Below are 23043 nucleotides of genomic sequence, written 5' to 3'. Positions count from 1 at the left end.
TATTTAAATAAAGCCCCAAAAAATAGTTGAATTTTTAAGATGTGTTAACTATTCTTAATGATGCATTTTATGCCTGGACTCTTTGTGCAGTAAGTAGATACAAAGTTCATTCTCATATGATAAATGTTGGTCTCTTGTGCATTGTTCCAGTCTTTGTAATGAATTATAGAGCTGGTTTAGTGTAATCCCTTTGCATAAATCTGGTCATTTGTTCTTGAATTGCTATTTGTTAAACCTTTGGTTCAGATACTGTTCTTTTGATACATGCAAACTGTTAGAATAGAAGACACTGTTTGAGGAGTTCTGGATGTTGTGTAATGAAGGAATATATTCCTGTCTCTTGGTTTTCTGAATATATTTGTGATGATTGGCTGATGGTTCTGTAAAAACACTAATTCATCCAAATATGGAATTTAGAGAGTGAGAGTGAGTGAGTGAGTGAGTGCGTGTGCGTGTGTGTGTGTGTGTGTGTTCTTTATCGAAAAAACAGCATGTGCATTCCAGAGACTTTCATTCTTGGCTGACGCGTTTCGGGGTTCCTGCCCCTTATTCATAGGCATAGACTGTCAGTTCACAGCAGCACTCTCCCGCATTTACTCCTCTCTGCATGTTTGTGAAAAGCTGCCCTTTGGTGGGTGAATTCAATTGTTTTTGTTATGCTGGGAGTTGTAGTGCGAGTTTGCGCAGATTATTCCCAACGTGGGTACTGTATTTTTTCAGTGATATCTTTAAAAATGTATTACCCCAATGGGACTCAGATTGCAAATTCATTTTTTTTCATTCAAAATTCACTGTACTGTTCAGAGGTTAACACACTTCCAAACCCCTGCAGCCCCACATTACCTCTCAGTGGTGGGGCGTCTTTCACGGGCTGCCGTGTTAAAATCCAAAAAGTTGCCATGAAGCAAAGTAAGGCGGTTGCCTCCTTATCTGCCATGGGGCTGTGGGGAAAGAGGGAGAAAAAAGAAAAGCAGAAAAAAAGGAAGGACTGGGTAATAATAAAGAAGTAGGAAAACCAAAAAATAAAGAACAAAACTCACCAAAAACACATAGGAAAGTAGAAAAACACAAATACACAGTTAGAAAGACAAAGGGTAAGATATTAAATAAAAAAGATGGGGAAAAAAGTTTTAAAAGCCAAGGATTACAGAGATTAAGGAATGATGAAAAAGTAGGCCCCAGCACCATAAACAGAGTAAGAAACAAGATGGCCGCGCCCATGTGCAACCTCATGGTGCAGTTTGCGCAATATTTCCAACTGAACACGCAATCCGCTTGACGTACGGAGGAAACATCACATGAACGGGCAGGACAAGCAACTCCAGCCACTCGTGGAACTCCACATAGCATCGCAGGGTTTTTTTGCAACTTCGTGGAGTTGTGCTTAGTGCCGCCACGCGAACTCTGCCCAGGCTTAATATATATATATATATTATCTATCTATCTATCTATCTATCTATCTATCTATCTATCTATCTATCTATCTATGTATAGATTGACCCAGAGGGTGTCTCAGTCCCTCTCCTAAATAATATTAATGATCGGCGCAATATTGTGGTAAACTAGTATGCAGTACAACCTTTTGGTGGTCTTTCTACAATTATCTAACAGAATCACACTCGGAAAGTCCATGTTACAGAAGATATCTTCAAATGCGAGCAACAAAAGAGAGCATGTGAAGGCAAGTAAACCCAATGTTCAAACTGAAAATGTTGAGTTATTGAGGCAGATCAAAACATTAAGAAGTATTTTTGACAAATGCTCCCTAGGGTAACAAGAAACACTGAAACCCAGACAGACCCAGTACAAGATTCAAAGAAGTATATTGAAACAACATACAACTCAATGCTAGTGCCAATAGTAATATTGCAACCACCTTAGGTCCAGCCACAATAGTCGCAACGTTAACTCTATGGTGACCAGCCAACGAAACACTGAGGGTCCGATTCCGATCCAGGTCGGAAAGCTCTCCGACCAAGCCGGAGTCCTGCAGTCCGACCGAGCGAGTACGATGCGGCCGTATGCTGCCGGACTCGGTTCGGTCGGACTCCCATAGAATTCAATGGGAGCAGGTCGTACGACACGTACATGGGCTCCCATTGACTAAATGGGTACATCTCGCACAAGAGTGCCCCCTACAGTGGGTACGCCTCGGTGCCATCCGCACCGTACATGCCTGTATTGGGGAGAACCTTGGGTCTCCCCCTGTGTCCGAGTCGTAGGGCTGTGGGTGACCCCCAAAAGCAACTTGCTGGATGTTTTGCGAGCCGGACACTCCGGCTCGCACCGGCTGTCCGACGCGTGCATCGTACTGGCTCGGTCATAAATCGCATCCATTGCACGCCATGGTTAGCTTATGGCTGAGACGTACGGAGCGGTTCGGACCCGGGAACGAATCGGTCAGTGAATTTCCCGTAGCTCCCATCGTACTTGCTCGCTCGTACTGCTGAACGAGTCGGGCAGAAAACACGCGTACGGCTCATAGTTTTTCCGGCCGGATCGCGTTCGGTGCCCTTCCGACCCGGATCGGAATCGGCCCCTGAGTGTAATCAGCAAAGGAGAACTGGGGTGGTGACTTGCCAAGTTCAAAGTTCACCTACCCGTGTCAGAGTAGAGATCTCCGGAAGAGTATCAAACCAAACGTTTTGCCCCTCTCCGCAATCACTTTCAATCGACTCAAGTACTTTAATTTCAGCTGTGGTTAACGCTTTGGGTCAAATTAAGAGCCCTCTGATTACACTTGTCAGTCGTGAAATGGTAACGACAACAGTCTGGTGCTCCTCCCCACTAAAAGGAAGGGTGATCGGGCATTCTCCATAAGAAGCTTACAGACCCTTCCCATCCCTAACTATGGGCCTGATTATGATGCTGGTCGTCGAAATTGTCCTTTTCCATTGCAGCTTGTGCTGCAGCCCAGGTAAAGGTCTGCAGCACATGCCGCAATGGAAAAGGACAATATGTGCACAACCATGCACTACTAGTCATGCACCATGTGGTGCTTAGCACACGGTGCTTGGCTGTGTGTGGGGGCACTACATGTGCTCCTATGGCCACTTTTCAATGGCCCACAATGGAGGGGGGCTCTGTTTGATGCTCCCAAATGCAGTTTCTGACATCCTTTCCATGATCAAAAATTGGTCTTCTAAAATCTCAAATCCGCCTGAGCTCTGCTTTCTGAAAACATAATGAAATGGTCATCAAAGAGCCATGAGGAAAAATCCTGGGAACCAGTCACTTGGATGTACAAAAACCAGACTTGGACTGCAAAATGGGATGTCTATAATGAACATTGGGGAAAATTAATCCACTCTAGTAAGGCAAAGAACTACAAGGGTTTCTGGAGGACGGTGAACATCTTGGAAAGGGATCGTCATATCACTCACAATGCTAACATTAGTGAAAAAGTGTGGGTTCATCTCCTCAAAAAGGCATTTCATGGTGGCAGAGGATTTTACGATCCCAAATCAATCACTCCAGCTTTGCCTTAGGTGGGGCAAACAGGGTGGGGCAAATAATTTTGCTCACCGTACTGCAACTTGAAAATATAATTTAAAAAAGTAAAACAGAAAGGTACTCCTCGCTGTAGTGGGCTGCCACATTTACTTTTCAAGATAGATCCCTCATTCTGGGTGGCAGCCCTCATCCCAATGTTCAACTACACAAAGCAAGGCATTATATTCCAGACGTAAAGAGGGGCGATTCGTCATCCAATTTTCAAACATGGTTGCAAATCAGATCCACTCAATTATATGCTAGTCGCTGTTCTTGATGACGAGGCAAAATATTATGATGGTCTTTTGGTACAAGATCCGTGCTCATTTTGGTATTCACAGAAGGCACTTACTCATTTCAGTATTCACAGAAGTTAGGAGTCCTAACTTTAGGACTCCTAAATGCCTTCTGTGAATACCGAACATCTTAAAGTTAGGATTTTTCTCAGTTTAGGAGTCCTAAAGTTAGGTGTCCTAACTTTACTACTCCTAAACTGAGAAAAATCCTAATTTTAAGACTTTCGGTATTCACAGAAGGCATTTAGGAGTTCTAAAGTTAGGAGTTCTAACTTTACTACTCCTAAACTGCGAAAATCCTAACTTTAAGACTTTCGGTATTCACAGAAGGCATTTAGGAGTCCTAAAGTTAGGACCCCTCACTTCTGTGAATACCAAAATGAGTAAGTGCCATCTGTGAATACCAAAATGAGTAAGTGCCTTCTGTGAATACCAAAATGGTAGTAAGTTTAGGATTTTGTCTTAAGTTAGTTCTGTGAATCGGGCCCCATAGATTTGTTCTCTGCTCACAAAGTCGGAATAAAACCAAGGCGGCTTCACTATTGTCGACCTTCTTCACATTACAAAAGGGTCTGTGAGGCTAGTCAGTGCTTCCGTTGCTGAGTACTGAATGCCAAACCTTTGCCAACCCTCTGTTATGAGTGTAAACCCCAGTGTGGATGAGAGGCTTAAGTGTTAGAGACACCTAATGTCAGGATCTATACACAGCTTTTCTGCGTGCCTCGCAATGCTTCACCCGCTCAAAACAGACTTGACTTTGGCCTTGTAAATTAACGACTTGCGAAGTACGGAGCTTCTATAAAATTCTGTTTCAAAATAAAAAATGCCAGCTAGACCTTGTTGGACTATTTGCTCTGGCAAGAATTATTGAACCTAGTCCTGAAACCGACCTTTAAATACTACTTTATAAATAGCTTGAAGTCTCTACAAGTACAGCAGTTATGGAATCTGCCTCTTTCATTTGCACTTTTAAAAAAACAAATAAATAACTGCATGTGCCAATTATCTTTCTTTGAAGATACAAACAGGTTTGTCAAGAGGTCTCATGCTTGGGTTATGATAAACAGCTACTGACACTTTGACAGGCAACCTTATCTGGACAGTTGCTACTCGAAATTCACCAAAATCCAGTATATGAGCCAGCACTTGGGCGGCCTGCGCACTCTGGACTATTAACCCAAATGGCTGGTAAAGACCACAGATAAAACATTCAGATGGTGTCATCAATAACAAGAATCCATACTACACATCATCTGCATCTGTACAGCACTTACCATAGAGCGTAGGGCGCCTGATGCACTCCCATTTTAATTTTTTGGGAGGGCACCATTGTAGACAAGCTGTAATTGAGTGTTACAAAGGAAATAACATCAGACTTAACACCCAAACCTTCACATTTTTAACTACTGAAGTAAAAAGACTTTCACCCACAACAAAGTAGATTGGACACACAGGATCGATCCCACTTGTCCTTTTTTTCATAGCAAAGGCACATTGGCACTTGAAGAATAACTGAAGTTTTAAAGTAAATTAAGGATTGTAATGAAACTTTGTTTTTTTAGATCCCTTTATTGATGTGCATGTTTTTATCCTGCATTTTATATCGCTTTTTTATTATTGTGTGTGTTGTTTTGAAAAGGTTTTAATTAAATATGCAAAATTTGAAAGAAGAAAATGTTTGGAATCAGCACAGTGGCTTTTCTCATCTCAACTCTAGTTAAAAACACTCCTCTGTGTACAACTGTTTATGGCAGGTTCACGAGCAGATTTAAAACCTGCAACAGCTTCCATTGTCAGCCAAGTGGATGGCACAATAATTTCTGCAGTCCAGATGAGACATTTAATTATAAATAATTCTATTTGTATATTTTCCTGCATCATCCTCAACATCCTTAATGAAAGGTTAAAATATGGGGATTACTCAATGTTCTCATGTTTTAAGGACCTGAGTGCAAAAACATGTTTTCTCACACCATGGAAGCATTTATGAGATAGCTCATAATTATTTAGCAGCACCTGTTAAATACTTACACCATCGTCGCCACTGCCATGAGGAGAAGAATGTAAGCCATCATAACACTCTGCCAGTGCTACAAAACAAATAAATAGATATTACAGTGACATACAGCTTTTTACAGTACCTAAACCTTTTAATTGTGATCAAAACAGTACAGTGGAAGATTTTCGGAAAGATGGCATACGTTAACCTGCTTTTCTGTGCACCAGCTACCATAGTCGCAAAGAGACCAATCAAAATGGTAAATATAAAGTCACTACTTAAGTATAATGTTCGACATAGGTATCGTCCTCTTAATTTGCAGAATTATACCTGTATGCGGAGTGGATGTCGAAACACTCTTTTAAATGTGTTTAACCAACAAATAAAATTACATGTTCTCTCTTTTTCTTTAATACAAGCAAATTAGCTATATGGGACTACGGGGGCCTCTTAAAGTCTAAAGTCCAGCACATTCCTATGATGTCCTATTAAAGAGATGCAATCTGAGTTCTAGATTGAGCTTAGTGAGGGATACCAGCCATTTCTAAAACAAGAGAACGATAGGTCTGAAAATAATTATGCTACCCACAACGGATGAAATCTTTAAAGGTAAATCACTTTTCCTTCTCTGTCGTGCTATTTCCTCATAATTCATACCAATTAGAATTTGAGGTGTGCAACGAGCTGCTAGTCTACATCATAGCTGAGTCAGTTTCATCCAGTAAAAGCATGTACCAATTCCTAGATGGCAGTCTAGCATTTCTGGCCTCTGGGAATATTACAAAGGAGGGTTGCTTAGAAGAACCCGGGGAAACATTGACTTGGTCATTCATACCAGAGCTTAGTTGGGTACTAAAATATACTGAACAGTATAGCACCAGAATATTGTGACGAGCGAGACGGGCAGTGCATAGTGCTAACTGTTTCAATCAAAAATAGGAAACTTTTCATCCTTACAAAAAGTCTTCATCTCACTTATGCACCAACCTAATGTTAGAGCTATTAGGAAAACCTTTGTCTGGTAAATGTATGCAAGTTCTGAACTATTTGGTAGATCAAAGGAAGGCCACATCCAACTACATTCAACTCCCAGGCGTAAGCTAGCCTTCTAAAAGTGAGTATGGTTTAAACAGATCATCGAAGTACATCAGCACAAAAGGGGAGAAGAAAAACAAGAGAATAGAAAAAGGAAACATATGCAGTTCGTAGAGAGCTGAATTTGTAAAAAGAGTTTCCTCAAGAATACATTGAACTGATACAGCGTGTCCAATCACAGTAGTGAAACACAAAGTTCTCCTGAGTGGGGGAAACGGAAGAATAGGAAGGAAAGCAGTTTAATCAAGAGCAGACTACTGGGATAAACAACAAAGCCATCCAATCACGAGTTAAGTGCTGAACTTATAGAAAACACCAAGGTGCTACTACAGTTTCAACATCCTATTGTATTTCAAATGTGAATACTTGAAGTTGGTCAGTGTGATGAATCATATATAGAGTGACATAACCCACACTTGTAACATTCCAGGGATTCCAGGTAATTCTATTGGGAACAATAATTCCTTTCCCGTTTCTCGTTTACAATCATGAAAAGGTCCAACATCTTGGAATCCATTATAGCTTACCTTTTCAGTAGAAATGCATTTCGCACTTCTTTTGACTTTGCTCCAGCGGGAAAGGGCACATTTTCATATCCTCCTTGCGTCACAGACCCGTCATCACGCTAACTCATTCACACACGCATTCATTGGTGGGGCCCATAACACCAACACTCATATGTCACATTTCGAGTCTGCACACAGGAGGAATGAAGCGCTGGACAGATGGGGGTACCTTTTTACCTAGAGGAAGAACATTCTTTACATTAAATACATTATGTACATCTGCATCTGTAGAATCCTAACTTTAACATCAAGGCACTCCACCACTTGGTCAATGGACCTATTAGTTGGACTGGTTGATGGTGATTTAGAACCAGCTAAAACACATTAAAGACTCGGACCTTTCAATTTATCAATACCTTATTAAATAATCACGGACTCATAATTTGTTAATTAATGCTTATTTTATCTAATCAATTCACTTTCATTGGCATAATCAGCTTTTAATCAAATCAAAATTTCAATGAATATTTTGTCAGGAATTTGCATAACCATTATATTTACCTAAATTCTGATACAGGTGACCATTTCTGAAACCCGTAAGTCCTGCATAAATCAAATCTCTTCTGGTAAAATCGTCCAAGCAATTGCAGAATAAGACCCAAATAAGTCCGGGAAAAGTTATTTCGCTCAGCACGACACAGTCCCAAAGATATCAAAAGGACCAAGCAATCGTGCAAGCAAATCGACTCTCCTCACCAATAATCACCAACGGAAATTCGGAATGCACTTCTACACTTCACGCTCTCGAACATGCCCACCCTTTTCTCCTACTAAACATCTCTTTTTCTATCCTTTTTCCCCTGTTTTCTAGACTCAATGTGTAACAAGTTAAAGGCAGCAGTAACCTGATTGGCTAAATCCCCTCGAATTTGCAATATCAAACTTAGTTCCCAGGTTTTCTTGGTTCTCAGGGAATTGAATATGTCATCCTTTAGTTTGTACAGTTCTCATGTGAAAAGTTCCGAAGTATCAACATGTAGACCTCTGGATACCGGTCACTTATTGTCTTTTCTGTCATTCACACTAGCCGAATTCTGGCAATCCTCCACGTTCCTATCCTTGACAAGGAACACAGTGCCTACTTCGGAGGTCGCCTGGAGATCTTCAGAGCCATACGAGTCTGCACAGTAGACATCCCGCTCAAATGATGGTGGCCACTTCCGAACTTCACTTTGAATACTGCGGCCTAGTAGGCCCGAATGCCAACTTAAGCAAAGATAAACATAAAAATAATGAATATATAGAAATGAAGCGTCTAATGTTTAAACCCACACTAATCCCATTATATATTAGTATTTTTCTAGCCCATAGCAACACTTGAAGCAATAATACTCACCTTTCCACCCTACCAGGAATTATTAGCCATGCAATTTGCAACTTAGTCCCGCGTGTAATTCGTGTTTGTTAAGGTGTAAAGTTGATTAGTAATAACACTGCAAACAATTAGTACAGGTTAACAATTAAAATGATTATGTACTTAGTGTTTTCATGCAAAATAGAGAAGGTATACAAATTTTTGCTTTACCTGCTCCACCAATGCCCCTTTGGTAATTTTTAATATCACTACAAATCCCACTAAATTTCAGTAAAAATTATATGGAAATGAATTCCCAGTTCCCTTACATTTTGTTACGTCATATCATTGTTTCCCCCAATCTCATCCTCTCTTGTTTTCTTATACATGTTTTCTTTCCATTCTTCCAATTCTATATCTCCCATTTCTCTTTCCCTTGTTTCTTTCTCTCTTTTCTTTGCAACTTCTCTTTTTATTTTATTTTGTAACTTTCTTCTTTTTATACATACATATCCTAATCTTAAAATCAATATTAGTATTACCACACAGGTCACTGGCATTAGAAACTTACCTACAAATGAACTACCTATTTTGATTAAGAAGTTTTTTTTATAGTAGAAAACCCTTTACCAATCCTTTCCCAAACACTTTCAACCTCCAGTGGAACAATTTCCTCATGCAACTCAGTTATGTTCTTAATATATTTCTTAAAATTTTGACTCTTGTCAGGAATGTAAGTACAGCAATGTTGCACTTTCAGCATTCCACAGACTCCTCCCTCTTTGCCAAAATAATATCAGGGCAAGTCGATTTTGCATCACCATGGCTCTCATGGCAACCATTTCGGTATTCACAAGTAAGAATCCTCCAGCAGTGCTTTTCGATAAGCGATCCACTACTGTTGACAATTTTCTAATTTTATGTGCATTCAGAGATATTCCAACTGCTGGTATCAGTGCTCCAAAAATATCCCCTACAATTTCTGACCAACTTTCTCTCCTTCTACGTCTTAGTTGCCTACCTATCTCGTGCACACCATCTTTTCCCCTTCCCACATGAAATATCTTTGGGAAGGCCAGGCCTAGGTAACATGTGCCATACCAATGGTACGGTAACCGATAATAAGCTTTGTTCCCCCAGATGAAATATAATCCAGGGAATACTGGATCGTTTCCTCCTTTAAATCCCCATCCTCCCATGATTCTATATGTATCATGGCATTCACTCGCACCTATAAAATAATTATCGTAAACAGTTTAATTTTGTCTAATACACAATTTCCCTCTCTGAGGCCAATCTAAAGCCATAGCCGGACTGGTTTCTCCCTTCAAATGTTTTTCCCTTTCCACATCCCAAACTGTCGTCTCTCCTTTTCCCTCAGGTATCTTTCTTTGCATCTTAATTCTCCTCTCTTCAACCATGTCCAAGAAGGTCTTCTCTTCTTTTCTCAGACTACAAGTAAGATTATTCTTAAACACTTCTTCTAAATTAATTCTCTAGTTTCTAAGAAATATTCACCTAAAACGTTAACTTATTTAGCTCAGGAACTACAGGTACTTGTGAGAAAATATTATCTACATCAGAGTAATAATAGTCTAATTTCCCTGTTTTATAAAACAAACTCACTAATACACTACATGTTATCCCATATGTCACAGGAAGGTGGTGATAGGTAACACCCTCTGATACTGATGCAGGTAACTGCATACAAACATAACAATCTCTAACATCCATAGTCTTTACATATTCATACAATAACTTTGAAAAAACGTTGTTAGAAAAATCAGTTATAGACCTATCCTTATGTAAGTCAGTTCTATCTACCACTCTAGTTGCACGAGTATCATAAACCCTTTCTATATTAGTCGTGTTTTCAGTGTTATTTTCTACCTTTCCAATGCGACTCTAAATTCAATTATAATAGCTAACACACTCCAAAGAAGCATTAGTAATCCTGTACAACAACAACACACCTTGCACCATCTTAGAAGGAACCCACATGTAAGTTCAAAACCTTCTGTGTTTGCCATTTCGGAAATGACCAGTGTCTTTTGACTTAGCCTACTTCATTCACAACTAACCTTTGTCTAAACCCAAGGCTCTAAGCGCCTACTTGGTTCCTTTTCGATTATATGTCTTATCCGGTAATTCAATCTTTCTGCAACTTCCTCTCGTCGCTTCAGTCTGGCATTTGATCGTCTTTTACCTTGTTTTCACAATCTTAATTCAGAATTTCCTGAACATCCGTCTCTTCTTCGATATCAGACAAGATATCTCTCAGGATTTCCGAATTTTCTTCTTCTTCAACCACTTCCGGTACAGTCACACCTAGACTCTCTTGGTTGTGTGCTTCCTCTTGTACTTCAGGAAGTGCCACATACGTCCATTCCGGTGACTTATACTTCTGGTTGGGTTTCTTAATTTGCCTATCCTTCTTCAAGAGTGCCTGATCAGTGTCTTCTGCTCTCTCTTGACTGGACACTTCATTCACTTGTTCTGCTTTAGATGATTTCACTCTTGTCAACCGATACCTCAATCTTTTTTATTCTGTTTGGCCAAATCTCTTCTTTTGATGGCCTTTTCAATTTAGTTCCCTTCTCACCTCGCTCGGTTTTGCAAGCCCTCTTCCGCAATACTCGTCCTTCTTGTGCTTCTCCTTCACTTTCTTCAGATTCAGTCTCGGTTTGACCTTTACCTTCTTTGGATTTCTCCTTCACGACCTCCTGTCCCCTATCTACAATTGTGCTTCCTCGTGTTTCTTCCACGCCATCTTCCTGTTGACTTACTGTCCCTTCTTCTACCTGGATGTGTGTATTCGCTACACCTCCTCGGGTGTCTTCCGCAACAATCTTACCCTCACTCTCTGTATCTAATTCCTCACCTTCTAGCTCTACGACCTCAGGTGGAATTTCTCTCGTACTTGTATGTGGGGCTTCTTTATCAAGGATTTCCTTGTCGGTTTCCTCAATATTCTCCTTTACCTTTTCCTGTATTCTCACCTGTTCCATCTCTGATTCGGTGCTAGTATCCAAAATTTCCAGTCGTCTCCTTAGTGGCAAATTTTCTTGTTCTGGAACTTGACTTGGTTCCAACTCTCCCCTTCTCGGAGCTTGTCTTGTTCTGGTTTCTTCTGATTCTGACTCAGAACTGGTATCCGACTCTCCCAGATATTCTTCTTCAGGTCTATTTGCAGGACTAGGGATCCGGAGAGTATGACTCGCATGTATCCAATTCTTTACTCTTGCGCATTTCACAGCCATCGTCATGGTCCAAATCACTTGACGTGGTTTTCCCCAACGTGGGACCAGACAATTTCTCCTTCTATGCACTTTGATCCTTACTCAGTCTCCTGGACTTAAATCATGACCTAGCTTCTTTTCAAGGGTGGTGGCATCCGATCCAACCTGATGAAACACAGAATGAACGGAATCAGCCAACCCTTTGCAATAATCCAACACGAAGTCATCAGATATAGGCAGTAGTTTGTTGACAGAAATGAAAACATGTCTCATCGCTCTACCCATAACAATCTCATGGGGACTCAGTCCAGTATTCCTATCCGGAATTGATCTAATAGTCATGAGCACTAGAGGCAAGACATCAGGCCATTTTAAACCTGTGGCCAAACACATTTTTCCCAATCTGTTTTTAATGGTGCCATTCATTTGTTCCACTACTACAGAAGCCTCTGGACGGTAGGCACAATGCAGTTTCTGTTGTACATTCAGTGCTTCACAAATCAATTTAATGATTTAATTCTCAAAATACTTTCCTCTATCTGACTCAATCGTAACTGGGAAACCAAACCTAGGAATGAACTCTCTCAATAGGAGTTTCGCTACTGTAACCCCATCACTCCTTCTTGTTGGATACGCTTCCACCCAACGTGAAAACAGACAAACTACCGGAACATACCTGAGCTGATTACTTGGGGGCATTTCAATGAAATCAATCTGCATTCTGGTGAAAGGACCTCCCTCCCGTCCTATCGTTCCCAAACTCACCACTGTTTTCCTTCCTGGATTGTATTGCTGACATATTAGGCATCTCTAACAAAGGCTCTCAGCTACAAGCTGGAATTTTGCATTATACCAGGTCTGTTTGAAAAGTCTGATCATGGCATCCCTACCCACATGTGCTTGTCCATGGTAAATCCGTGCCATGGCAGAGATCATGCTATCAGGCATTACTGGTCTTCCATCCCGATAAACCCAAACTCTGTCTGCCCTTTCGTGGTGCACATCCTGATTTTATCCACTGTTTCTTTTCTTCTTCTCCTGCCTCTTCCTGTAACTGCCTCACCTCCTCCCAAGTACAGTGTTAGTAAAAAGTAAGGGACATTAGTTAATTTCCTTTTCCCTGTTTCGATTGACTGAATTTTGGTTGGGCGCACAATATTGCGCTATGTCATTTGTGAATCCGTTACCCGCCAACACATATTTAGCACCCTTCGAATGGGCTGTGCATTTTACTACCTGCCAATTGCTTAGGCAGCTGTATCACCTCAAGCAACTTACCAACCACTTCTGCATTCCTTATAGGAGTACCAATCGATGTCAAGAACCCTCTTTGGGACCAAATCTGACCAAAATCATGCACAACTCCAAATCCATACTGACTATCAGTAATCACAATTATTCGCAGATTCTTTCACAACTTGCATGCTCTCGTCAATGCAAACAATTCAGCAACCTGAGCTGATCTTAATCCTTTCAAACATGACGCTTCCAATACAGCCACTACAGTACATACTGCGTACGCTGCTCTCAAAATTCATTCTTCAGTTCTCAGGCATGACCCATCCACAAACATCACATAGTCACTTTCTTTCAAAGGTACATCTTTTATGTCCGGACGTGGCTTAGAGCAATAGTCAAGCACTTCCAAACAATCGTGGTCCACGTCATCCTTCACTTCCACATTTACAGCATCAGGCAGCAACATTGAGGGTTTCACATTGAGACACCTCACAAGGCTAACATTCGTAGCACCCAAAATGACTTTCTCATATTTTATTTAGACTATGCGTCATAAACTGAGTGCGGCTCCTTGTTAAAAGGATCGCAAGGTCATGGGTTACAAACACTCTCACAGGGTATCCCATCACAATTCCTTCACTCTGTTACAAACTTTTACAGGTAGCAGCCACTGCTTTCAAACAACCAGGCAACGCTACAGCTACAGGATCTAATACTGCTGAAAAGTTTTTCATGCTTTTGTACTAACACAGAAAGTGCACATCCATCTCTCTCACTGCAATAGAGTTCAAACTCTTTTTCATAGACAGGCATTCCAAGAGCCGGTGCTTCACACAAGCTGTCTCTCAATTGTTTAAAAGCCCTCAATTCTTCTTTGTTCAATTCAAGGGGGTCTTTCACATCACTCTTCGTCAAATGTACCAGGGGTTTTGCAATCAGTGAAAAGTTGCTTATCCACTGACGACAGTATCCAACCATTCCAAGAAACATTCTCACATCTCTTTGAGTCATTGGTGTTCTCATTCCCTTTATTAGTCTGATCATATCTGCAGTCACCTTTCTCAGGCCTTTCTCGGTCTTATGACCTAAGCATTGTACTTCCTTTTTGCAAAATTGTAATTTCGATGGGGATACTTTTAGTCCTCCATCCGCCAGATGGTTCAACAATGCAACAGAATCTACCACACAGGCTTCACGTGTTCTTGATGCCACCAGTAGGTCATCAATGTATTGCACCAGTACTGAGCTCTCAGGCATTTTTAAAACTTCCAGGGATTTCTTTAGAATCTGATTAAATATCGAGGGACTTTCTGTATACCCCTGTGGGATTCGGCACCATGCCAAAGTACGTTAGCCGAACTGGAACGCAAATATCTGTTGGCTGTCAGGGTGCAATGGGATAGAAAAGAAAGCGTGACACCGGTCAATGACAGTGTACCATTCTGCATCATGGGGAATCTGATATAGGATCACTGAAGGATTGGGTACAATGGGACAACAAGGCACAACAATTTTATTCACTTTTCTCAAATCTTGCACTATCCTCAAACCCATAATTGGTGAATTACATGGACTGCTCATTATTTATCTCAAAATTCCCTGTTCAATCATCTTGTCTATTATAGGCTTCACTCCAGCAATTATTTCTGGTGGCAATTTATATTGAGGAATATTCGGGTAATTTATTCCTTCCTTTACAGTTATCTTCACAGGGTCTACCCTTTTCATCAGTCCCATATCTTCTCCTGTGAAATCCACCACTTTAGGTCTCACTGTTTTCTTTAATTCCTGAGGCAATTCTTCTGAATCAAATACAGCAAATGCCTCAGTGATTTTGGGTTCCAAATTAGCCATTGTCATTCTATACAGTACATACTCATCATGAGTTTCAAAAGCTATGCCGTCCGGAGTATAGAAAACCGTGCAGTTCATCTTACACAACAAATCCCTCCCTAACAAATTTACAGGGCTGGTATCGCACACGACAAATCGGTGCATGTCAGTAAATTTCCCTATCTTAATTTTAACAGGCTCAGTAAGATACGTTTTTATTTGTCTATTGGAGACTCCAACTACTTGGATTGTGTCATTCGAGAGAGGAAGACTTTTGACGTCTGCTGATCTAACAGTTGAACGAGTAGCACCAGTATCTACCAGGAAAGTAATATTTTCATCATTTACCTTTCCATCCACAAAAGGGCCTGTCTGGTCTACCTCTAGAGTTGCGCCAAGTACGCACTACTCTTCCTCTCCTCTGCACTGTCAATAACTCTCTTCTGACTCACTCTCATCACACTGCAGCCAATACTGCAAAACGGCACTAGCGAGCGATAGCTTTGTTACCTGTTCCTCGGTGTAGAATCCTGTCTCATTACTGTATCTCTGAGGGTTTACGCTCTGTGGAAAGGTGGCTTTGGCAACAACCTGCTGCTGTCGTGGCGGTTAACAACTCACCTCATTCTGCACCTGTGGATTCAATGATGCATTATCACCATTAGCACTCGGGGGCAATTTACACTCGGATTTCCAATGCCCTAATATTACGCAGTTATGACACGGTCACTTCTTTTTCACTTCATCTAAACTAATCTGTCCCGTTCCTTTTCCAATATTAGGTTTTGGTCGCACATGGCCCATGCCATTTGCTTGTTCGATCACCTGGGCTTCTTGCCTTTCTGCTACTTTAGAAAGAAAAACAAAGAGGGGAGTAGAGAGGTACCACTCAACGAGTGGTGGAGGTGGATACTTCCTCCCAGTAAAGCGTACATAAACAAAAGGATCCACCCGCAGGTACAGTAAATCAAGAGTCTCCCGTTTATACAATATATATCCCACGGTCGTGGAGAATACACATCAGTTGTTAAAATACCCCTCACACACCAAAAGGGCCCTTGGTGTCATGCTTCATCATAGGGGTCTTCCCGCCCCTCTACGGGACGGGGCGTGCTACAACCTACGTATGCGTGGGAGCACTGTTCTTAATGAGACTACTATGTGTAGTGCAGGGGTGTGCAAGGAAGGGTCAGGAGTGGATGGAGAGTGATTTAAAAAATACCTGGCTCTCTGGACTAGGAAAATGTATTCTGCCGTCTAAGCTGGTATTAGTAAAAAGGTGGGGGGGAGGAGGGTGTATGCCTCAATGAGCTAGGCCTCCTGGTGTCGACATGTTTCGAAGCTTCCCCATGCTTCTTCGTCAGGACCTTAAGGATCCCTTCCTACGACGCACTGTGATGTGTTAAAAATCAAAATAGTGAATGAAAAAAATCAGAATGGAAGTAGATAGCCTCCAAAAGTAGGTAATGCCCCAATGGGTCTTAGATACTCCTATTAACTTGCTGCAAAAAGAACAGTATCCTCATGAGCTCAAATACCGAGTGGTGGGAGTGCCAAATAGGCTGCGCCTCCAAGGATCAATGTCCTGCCCAAATAACCACCCCGGTCGGCTCCGTCCGACCGGGGTGGTTATTTGGGCAGGACATTGATGATATGCTATGATGATCATCAATGTCCTGATGTCATGATGAAGCATGACACCAAGGGCCCTTTTGGTGTGTGAGGGGTATTTTAACAACTGATGTGTATTCTCCACGACCGTGGGATACATATTGTATAAACGGGAGACTCTTGATTTACTGTACCTGCGGGTGGATCCTTTTGTTTATTTCTGCTACTTTAACCTGTGCCCACATGGCCTTCTCTTTTAGCTTGCGTTGTTTTGCTTCAATTTCATCACTAAAATATTTTGCATGTCTCAGCACTTCATCTATCTTTTTAATTTGCCAATCTACTGTATGCTGTTTAATCATTACGCTTACTTCAGGTCTCAAACCATAAACAAATCGATATACAAAGTGACTTAAACTTTCTCACTTAATTTCTCATCACCATTGTATTGCTTAAAGGCCAACAGCAATCTTTCATAATATGCATGGACAGATTCTTTAACTTCCTGGTGAGTTCTATCAATTGTTACCCAATCAGTTTCTTTTGGAGGCACTTTATGTTTTTTAAAAAAAAGTAATTACCTGTTCATACTTTCTCATTACTTCTGGATCAGGGGCACCTGTTTTAGGATCCCTTGGATACTCTTGAGTAGGCCAACCTACTGTAATTTTACATTCGGCCCACAGATCTACTGGCACAATTATATCAAAAAGACCGTTCAAATCTATCCACAATACTTTTGATAATTTAACAAACCTTTCTACCTGTCAATACCACTCCACAGAGCCTGGGAAATCATTTGTAAAAGATAAAATGTCTTGTCTAGTTCATGGAACATGCACATAACCTCCTCTAGGAATCTCCCTCATGGGACATTCTGTTACCACCCTTTTCTTTTCTCTCACCGGGAATGCTGAAAAGGTCTTATCTGTTGCATCATCTCTTTTTCGAAACCACCATTATCTACAAAAACAACAAAAACAACAATTGATGGACAGAATGCAGACCAATGTCATACATTCACCCCAGTACAGAGATCTGGGCCTAAATCCATCGTTGCTTTGCTCACCATGCCATTCCAGTTTGAACCCAGCCACATGCAAATAAGTCTTGACCCTGTGCCTCATGGGAACAGTCCACTCCGAACTGCCAAGCCAGGCCCTCCCTGGACTGGAACCAAGCATCCTAGGACCGGTTACCGGGTTTCACCCCTCTTCAGCCAGGATAGCTTGATTCCAGTGGCATGGAGAGCACGGGACTCACTCCTGAGCATACCCGTCCCACTCGGAGTGACAAATGCAAAAACAACAATTGATGGACAGAATGCAGAACAATGAAATACATTCACCCCAGTACAGAGATCTGGGCCTAAATCCATTGTTTTTTTGCTCACCATGCCATTCCAGTTTGAACCCAGCCATATGCAAATCAGTCTTGACCCTGTGCCTCATGGGAACAGTCCAGCCCAAACTGCCAAGCCAGGTCCTCCCTGGGCTGGAAACAAGCATCCTAGGACCGGTTTCAGGGTTTCACCCCTCTTCAGCCAGGATAGCTTGATTCCAGTGGCATGGAGAGCACAGGACTCACGTCTGAGCATACCCGTCCCACTGGGGGTGACAAATGCAAAAACAACAATTGATGGACAGAATGCAGAACAATGTCATACATTCACCCCAGTACAGAGATCTGGGCCTAAATCCATCGTTGCTTTGCTCACCATGCCATTCCAGTTTGAACCCAGCCACATGCAAATAAGTCTTGACCCTGTGCCTCATGGGAACAGTCCACTCCGAACTGCCAAGCCAGGCCCTCCCTGGACTGGAACCAAGCATCCTAGGACCGGTTACCGGGTTTCACCCCTCTTCAGCCAGGATAGCTTGATTCCAGTGGCATGGAGAGCACGGGACTCACTCCTGAGCATACCCGTCCCACTCGGAGTGACAAATGCAAAAACAACAATTGATGGACAGAATGCAGAACAATGAAATACATTCACCCCAGTACAGAGATCTGGGCCTAAATCCATTGTTTTGTTGCTCACCATGCCATTCCAGTTTGAACCCAGCAATATGCTAATCAGTCTTGACCCTGTGCCTCATGGAAACAGTCCAGCCCGAACTGCCAAGCCTGTTCCTCCCTGGACTGGAACCAAGCATCCTAGGACCGGTTTCGGGGTTTCACCCCTCTTCAGCCAGGATAGCTTGATTCCAGTGGCATGGAGAGCACGGGATTCGCGTCTGAGCATACCCGTCTCACTCGGGGCGACAAATGCTAAAACAACAATTGATGAACAGAATGCAGAACAATGTCATACATTCACCCCAGTACAGAGATCTGGGCCTAAATCCATCGTTTTTTTGCTCACCATGCCATTCCAGTTTGAACCCAGCCATATGCAAATCAGTCTTGACCCTGTGCCTCATGGGAACAGTCCAGCCCAAAATGCCAAGCCAGGTCCTCCCTGGACTGAAACCAAGCATCCTAGGACCAGTTTCAGGGTTTCACCCCTCTTCAGCCAGGATAGCTTGATTCCAGTGGCATGGAGAGCACGGGACTCACGTCTGAGCATACCCGTCCCACTCGGGTGACAAATGCAAAAACAACAATTGATGGACAGAATGCAGAACAATGTCATACATTCCCATGATGCTTGTTTCCGGTCCAGGGAAGACATGGCTTGGCAGTTCGGGCTCGACTGTTCCCATGAGGCACAGGGTCAAACTGATTTGCATATGGCCTTGTCTGAACTGGGGTGGTGGAGTGAGCTAAAGAATGATGATGGATTAAACCCAGATCAGTTCACTGGGGGTGAGTGCTTGCAATGTTCAACACTCCGTCCATCATTCCCTTTGGTTTTGCTTTGTTAGCCCTAAGTTGGCAGGGTATTCCCAGACGTGGGTCCCTTGCTCACTTTGCCACTGGATTCAAGCTAGCCTGGCTGATGACGGCTGATTATCCAGAAACCGGTCCCAGGAGGCTTGTTGCCGGTCCAGGGAAGACATGGCTTGGCAGTTCGGACTGGACTGTTCCCATGAGGCACAGGGTCAAAGTGATTTGCATATGGCCATGTCTTAACTGCGGTGGCGGAGTGAGCTAAAGAATGATGATGGATTAAACCCAGATCAGTTGACTGGGGGTGAGTGCTTGCAATGTTCAACACTCCGTCCATCGTTCCCTTTGGTTTTGCTTTGTTCGCCCTAAGTTGGCAGGGTATTCCCAGATGTGGGTCCCTTGCTCACTTTGCCACTGGATGCAAGCTAACCTGGCTGATGACGGCTGATTAGCCAGAAAACGGTCCCATGATGCTTTTTTCCCGGTCCAGGGATGACATGGCTTGGCAGTTCGAGCTGGACTGTTCCCATGAGGCACAGGGTCAAACTGATTTGCATATGGCCATGTCTGAACTGGGGTGGCGGAGTGAGCTAAAGAATGATGATGGATTAAACCCAGATCAGTTGACTGGGGTGAGTGTTTGCAATGTTCAACACTCCGTCCATCGTTCCCTTTGGTTTTGCTTTGTTCGCCCTAAGTTGGCAGGGTATTCCCAGATGTGGGTCCCTTGCTCACTTTGCCACTGGATGCAAGCTAACCTGGCTGATGACGGCTGATTAGCCAGAAAACGGTCCCATGATGCTTTTTTTCCGGTCCAGGGATGACATGGCTTGGCAGTTCGAGCTGGACTGTTCCCATGAGGCACAGGGTCAAACTGATTTGCATATGGCCATGTCTGAACTGGGGTGGCGGAGTGAGCTAAAGAATGATGATGGATAAAACCCAGATCAGTTGACTGGGGTGAGTGTTTGCAATGTTCAACACTCCATTCATCATTCCCTTTTGTTTTGCTTTGTTCGCCCTAAGTTGGCAGGGTATTCCCAGACGTGGGTCCCTTGCTCACTTTGCCACTGGATTCAAGCTAGCCTGGCTGATGAGGGCTAATTAGCCAGAAAAGGGTCCCAGGATGCTTGTTTCCGGTCCAGGGAAGACATGGCTTGGCAGTTTGGGCTGGACGGTTCCCATGAGGCACAGGGTCAAACTGATTTGCATATGGCCATGTCTGAACTGGGGTGGCAGAGTGAGCTAAAGAATGATGATGGATTAAACCCAGATCAGTTGACTGGGGGTGAGTGATCGCAATGTTCAACACTCCGTCCATCATTCCCTTTTGGTTTTGCTTTGTTCGTCCTAAATTGGCAGGGTATTCCCAGACGTGGGTCCCTTGCTCACTTTACCACTGGATTCAAGCTAGCCTGGCTGATTAGCCAGAAATCGGTCCCAGGATGCTTGTTTCTGGTCCAGGGAAGACATGGCTTGGCAGTTCGGGCTGGACTGTTCCCATGAAGCACAGGGTCAAACTGATTTGCATATGGCCATGTCTGAACTGGGGTGGCGGAGTGAGCTAAAGAATGATGATGGATTAAACCCAGATCAGTTGACTGGGGGTGAGTGCTTGCAATGTTCAACACTCCGTCCATCATTCCCTTTGGTTTTGCTTTGTTCACCCTAAGTTGGCAGGGTATTCCCAGACGTGGGTCCCTTGCTCACTTTGCCACTAGATTCAAGCTAGCCTGGCTGATGACGACAGATTAGCCAGATACCGGTCTTAGGATGCTTGTTTCCGGTCCAGGGAAGACATGGCTTGGCAGTTCCGGCTGGACTGTTCCCATGAGGCACAGGGTCAAACTGATTTGCATATGGCCATGTCTGAACTGGGGTGGCAGAGTGAGCTAAAGAATGATGATGGATTAAACCCAGATCAGTTGACTGGGGGTGAGTGCTTGCAATGTTCAACACTCCATCCATCATTCCCTTTGGTTTTCCATCTATCTACATCACCCCATTTTCTTAACAAGGCAATCAATTCTTTAATTTTAGTCAACCTTCCTGTCGTATTCAGATTTTCGATATCCTTTTCAGAGGAATCTACTCTATATGGCTTCTGTAATGACTTTATTTTGTCAAAATCAATGCCCATTTCACTCGCCACTTCTTCCAGTTTCTCATGCAAACTCCTCGCTCTCCAAGTTATACTTTTACAAAGAAACATTAGCTCTTCTTCCCGATATGCTTTTAATTTTTCAGTTGGAATAGTCCATACTATTAATTCCTCCAACGTTATTTTTAATTTTGCCACATCTAAAGGTTGAGGTTCTGCATCTTTTAGCTGTAAACTCCTTAACCAATCGCTTAATTCATCAGAAGTGGGACCTACAGGAATTGTTTCATTCCTTATTCGTTCCATACTTCTTTCTGGGGTGTCTGATGCTGATTCTGTTGTCATCAGCGTCTTACTTGCTGGACTTTGATTCATTGTCAGATTTTTTGGAGTACTTAATCCTGAGGTACCTACTAATTTTCCCCATGGATTTTCTCCTGAATCTCTTTTTCCCATCTCGATTTGTTTATTACTATTGTAAGGAACTATTAAACAATGCTCACTATCTTTCTGTTTGTCATAGACAGGCATCACTGGTCCTATAGTCACAGGAACGGTTACAGCTTCCATATTTTTGGTCAATTCCCTAATTTTCTCAGTTAATTCCAGGGAAGTTCTAGCCAGTTCAGCTGAATTTTCATTTACCATCCTGTCAGGTTGTGCTATTTCAGAGTCTCGAAATTGATTCTTTTACCTAAATCAGGTGGCGTTTGCTCAAAAGTTTTATTTCGCGGTATTTCAATTACTGGCACACTCGGCGTCAGCAACGTGGAGTTTGGTTGATACGGGGGAGGATTTTTATAAAAGATGTCCTCTAGCACATCATCCTCCAATTCATTCACACCATACTTGTAACCTTCTGACCCTGTATTATTTCTCTTTTCTGTACATTTTCTACCACTAGTCTCTTCAGTATTTCTCAATGGAAACATCCCATCAGTCATGTTTGCAGTCCGCCATCTCCTCATTCTGTCATCATGGCTTTCCCGTCCACACGGTTTACCAAACATGTAATTATACCTTCCGCCACTCCGCTGCCGTTCTCTTTCATACATCTCTTCTTCCCATTCCATTAAAGCTTCAAACTGAGTAGGTCTAGGTCTCGGTTCTAACCTCATCACTCTTTCTCTTAGGTTCCGTAATACAGCTAAACTGAACGAACCGCTTTCTGGAAATGCTAAAACTCCATCTTCTTTTGTATACTTTGCCCAATTATCTAGCCAAATACATGTATGGTACCCATATTTCGCTACCATAAAGGATTCGGGCGATTTCGGTGGAGAAAGTAGCTGTCCTTCCCTAGTCACAATTGGCTTATCCCTTTTAAATAGGTTCTTGATTCTCCCAAACCATGACTTTTTCTCCTTCTCTGGTGGATCGTAATACATCATTTTCTTTTAATTCGAAATCGCTAGATTTCCTGAATCGCTTCTCTACGACTATTCT

The 23043-nt window shown here is 42.5% G+C and overlaps 1 protein-coding gene across 1 annotated transcript in view; it reads right to left on the bottom strand.

The window, feature by feature from the left end:
* Window positions 1–23043, bottom strand: part of TESMIN (testis expressed metallothionein like protein) — a 1510092-nt gene that overhangs the window by 1136134 nt on the left and 350915 nt on the right. The window contains exon 7 of the mRNA XM_085644767.1: window positions 5820–5878. Coding sequence (XP_085500893.1) covers window positions 5820–5878 — 59 coding nt within the window. The remainder of the gene's footprint in view (window positions 1–5819; window positions 5879–23043) is intronic.

The sequence above is a fragment of the Triturus cristatus genome, chromosome 3_1 (genome assembly GCF_964204655.1).
Source record: "Triturus cristatus chromosome 3_1, aTriCri1.1, whole genome shotgun sequence".
Classification (NCBI taxonomy): domain Eukaryota; kingdom Metazoa; phylum Chordata; class Amphibia; order Caudata; family Salamandridae; genus Triturus; species Triturus cristatus.
This window is presented reverse-complemented; position numbering and strand designations above follow the sequence as displayed.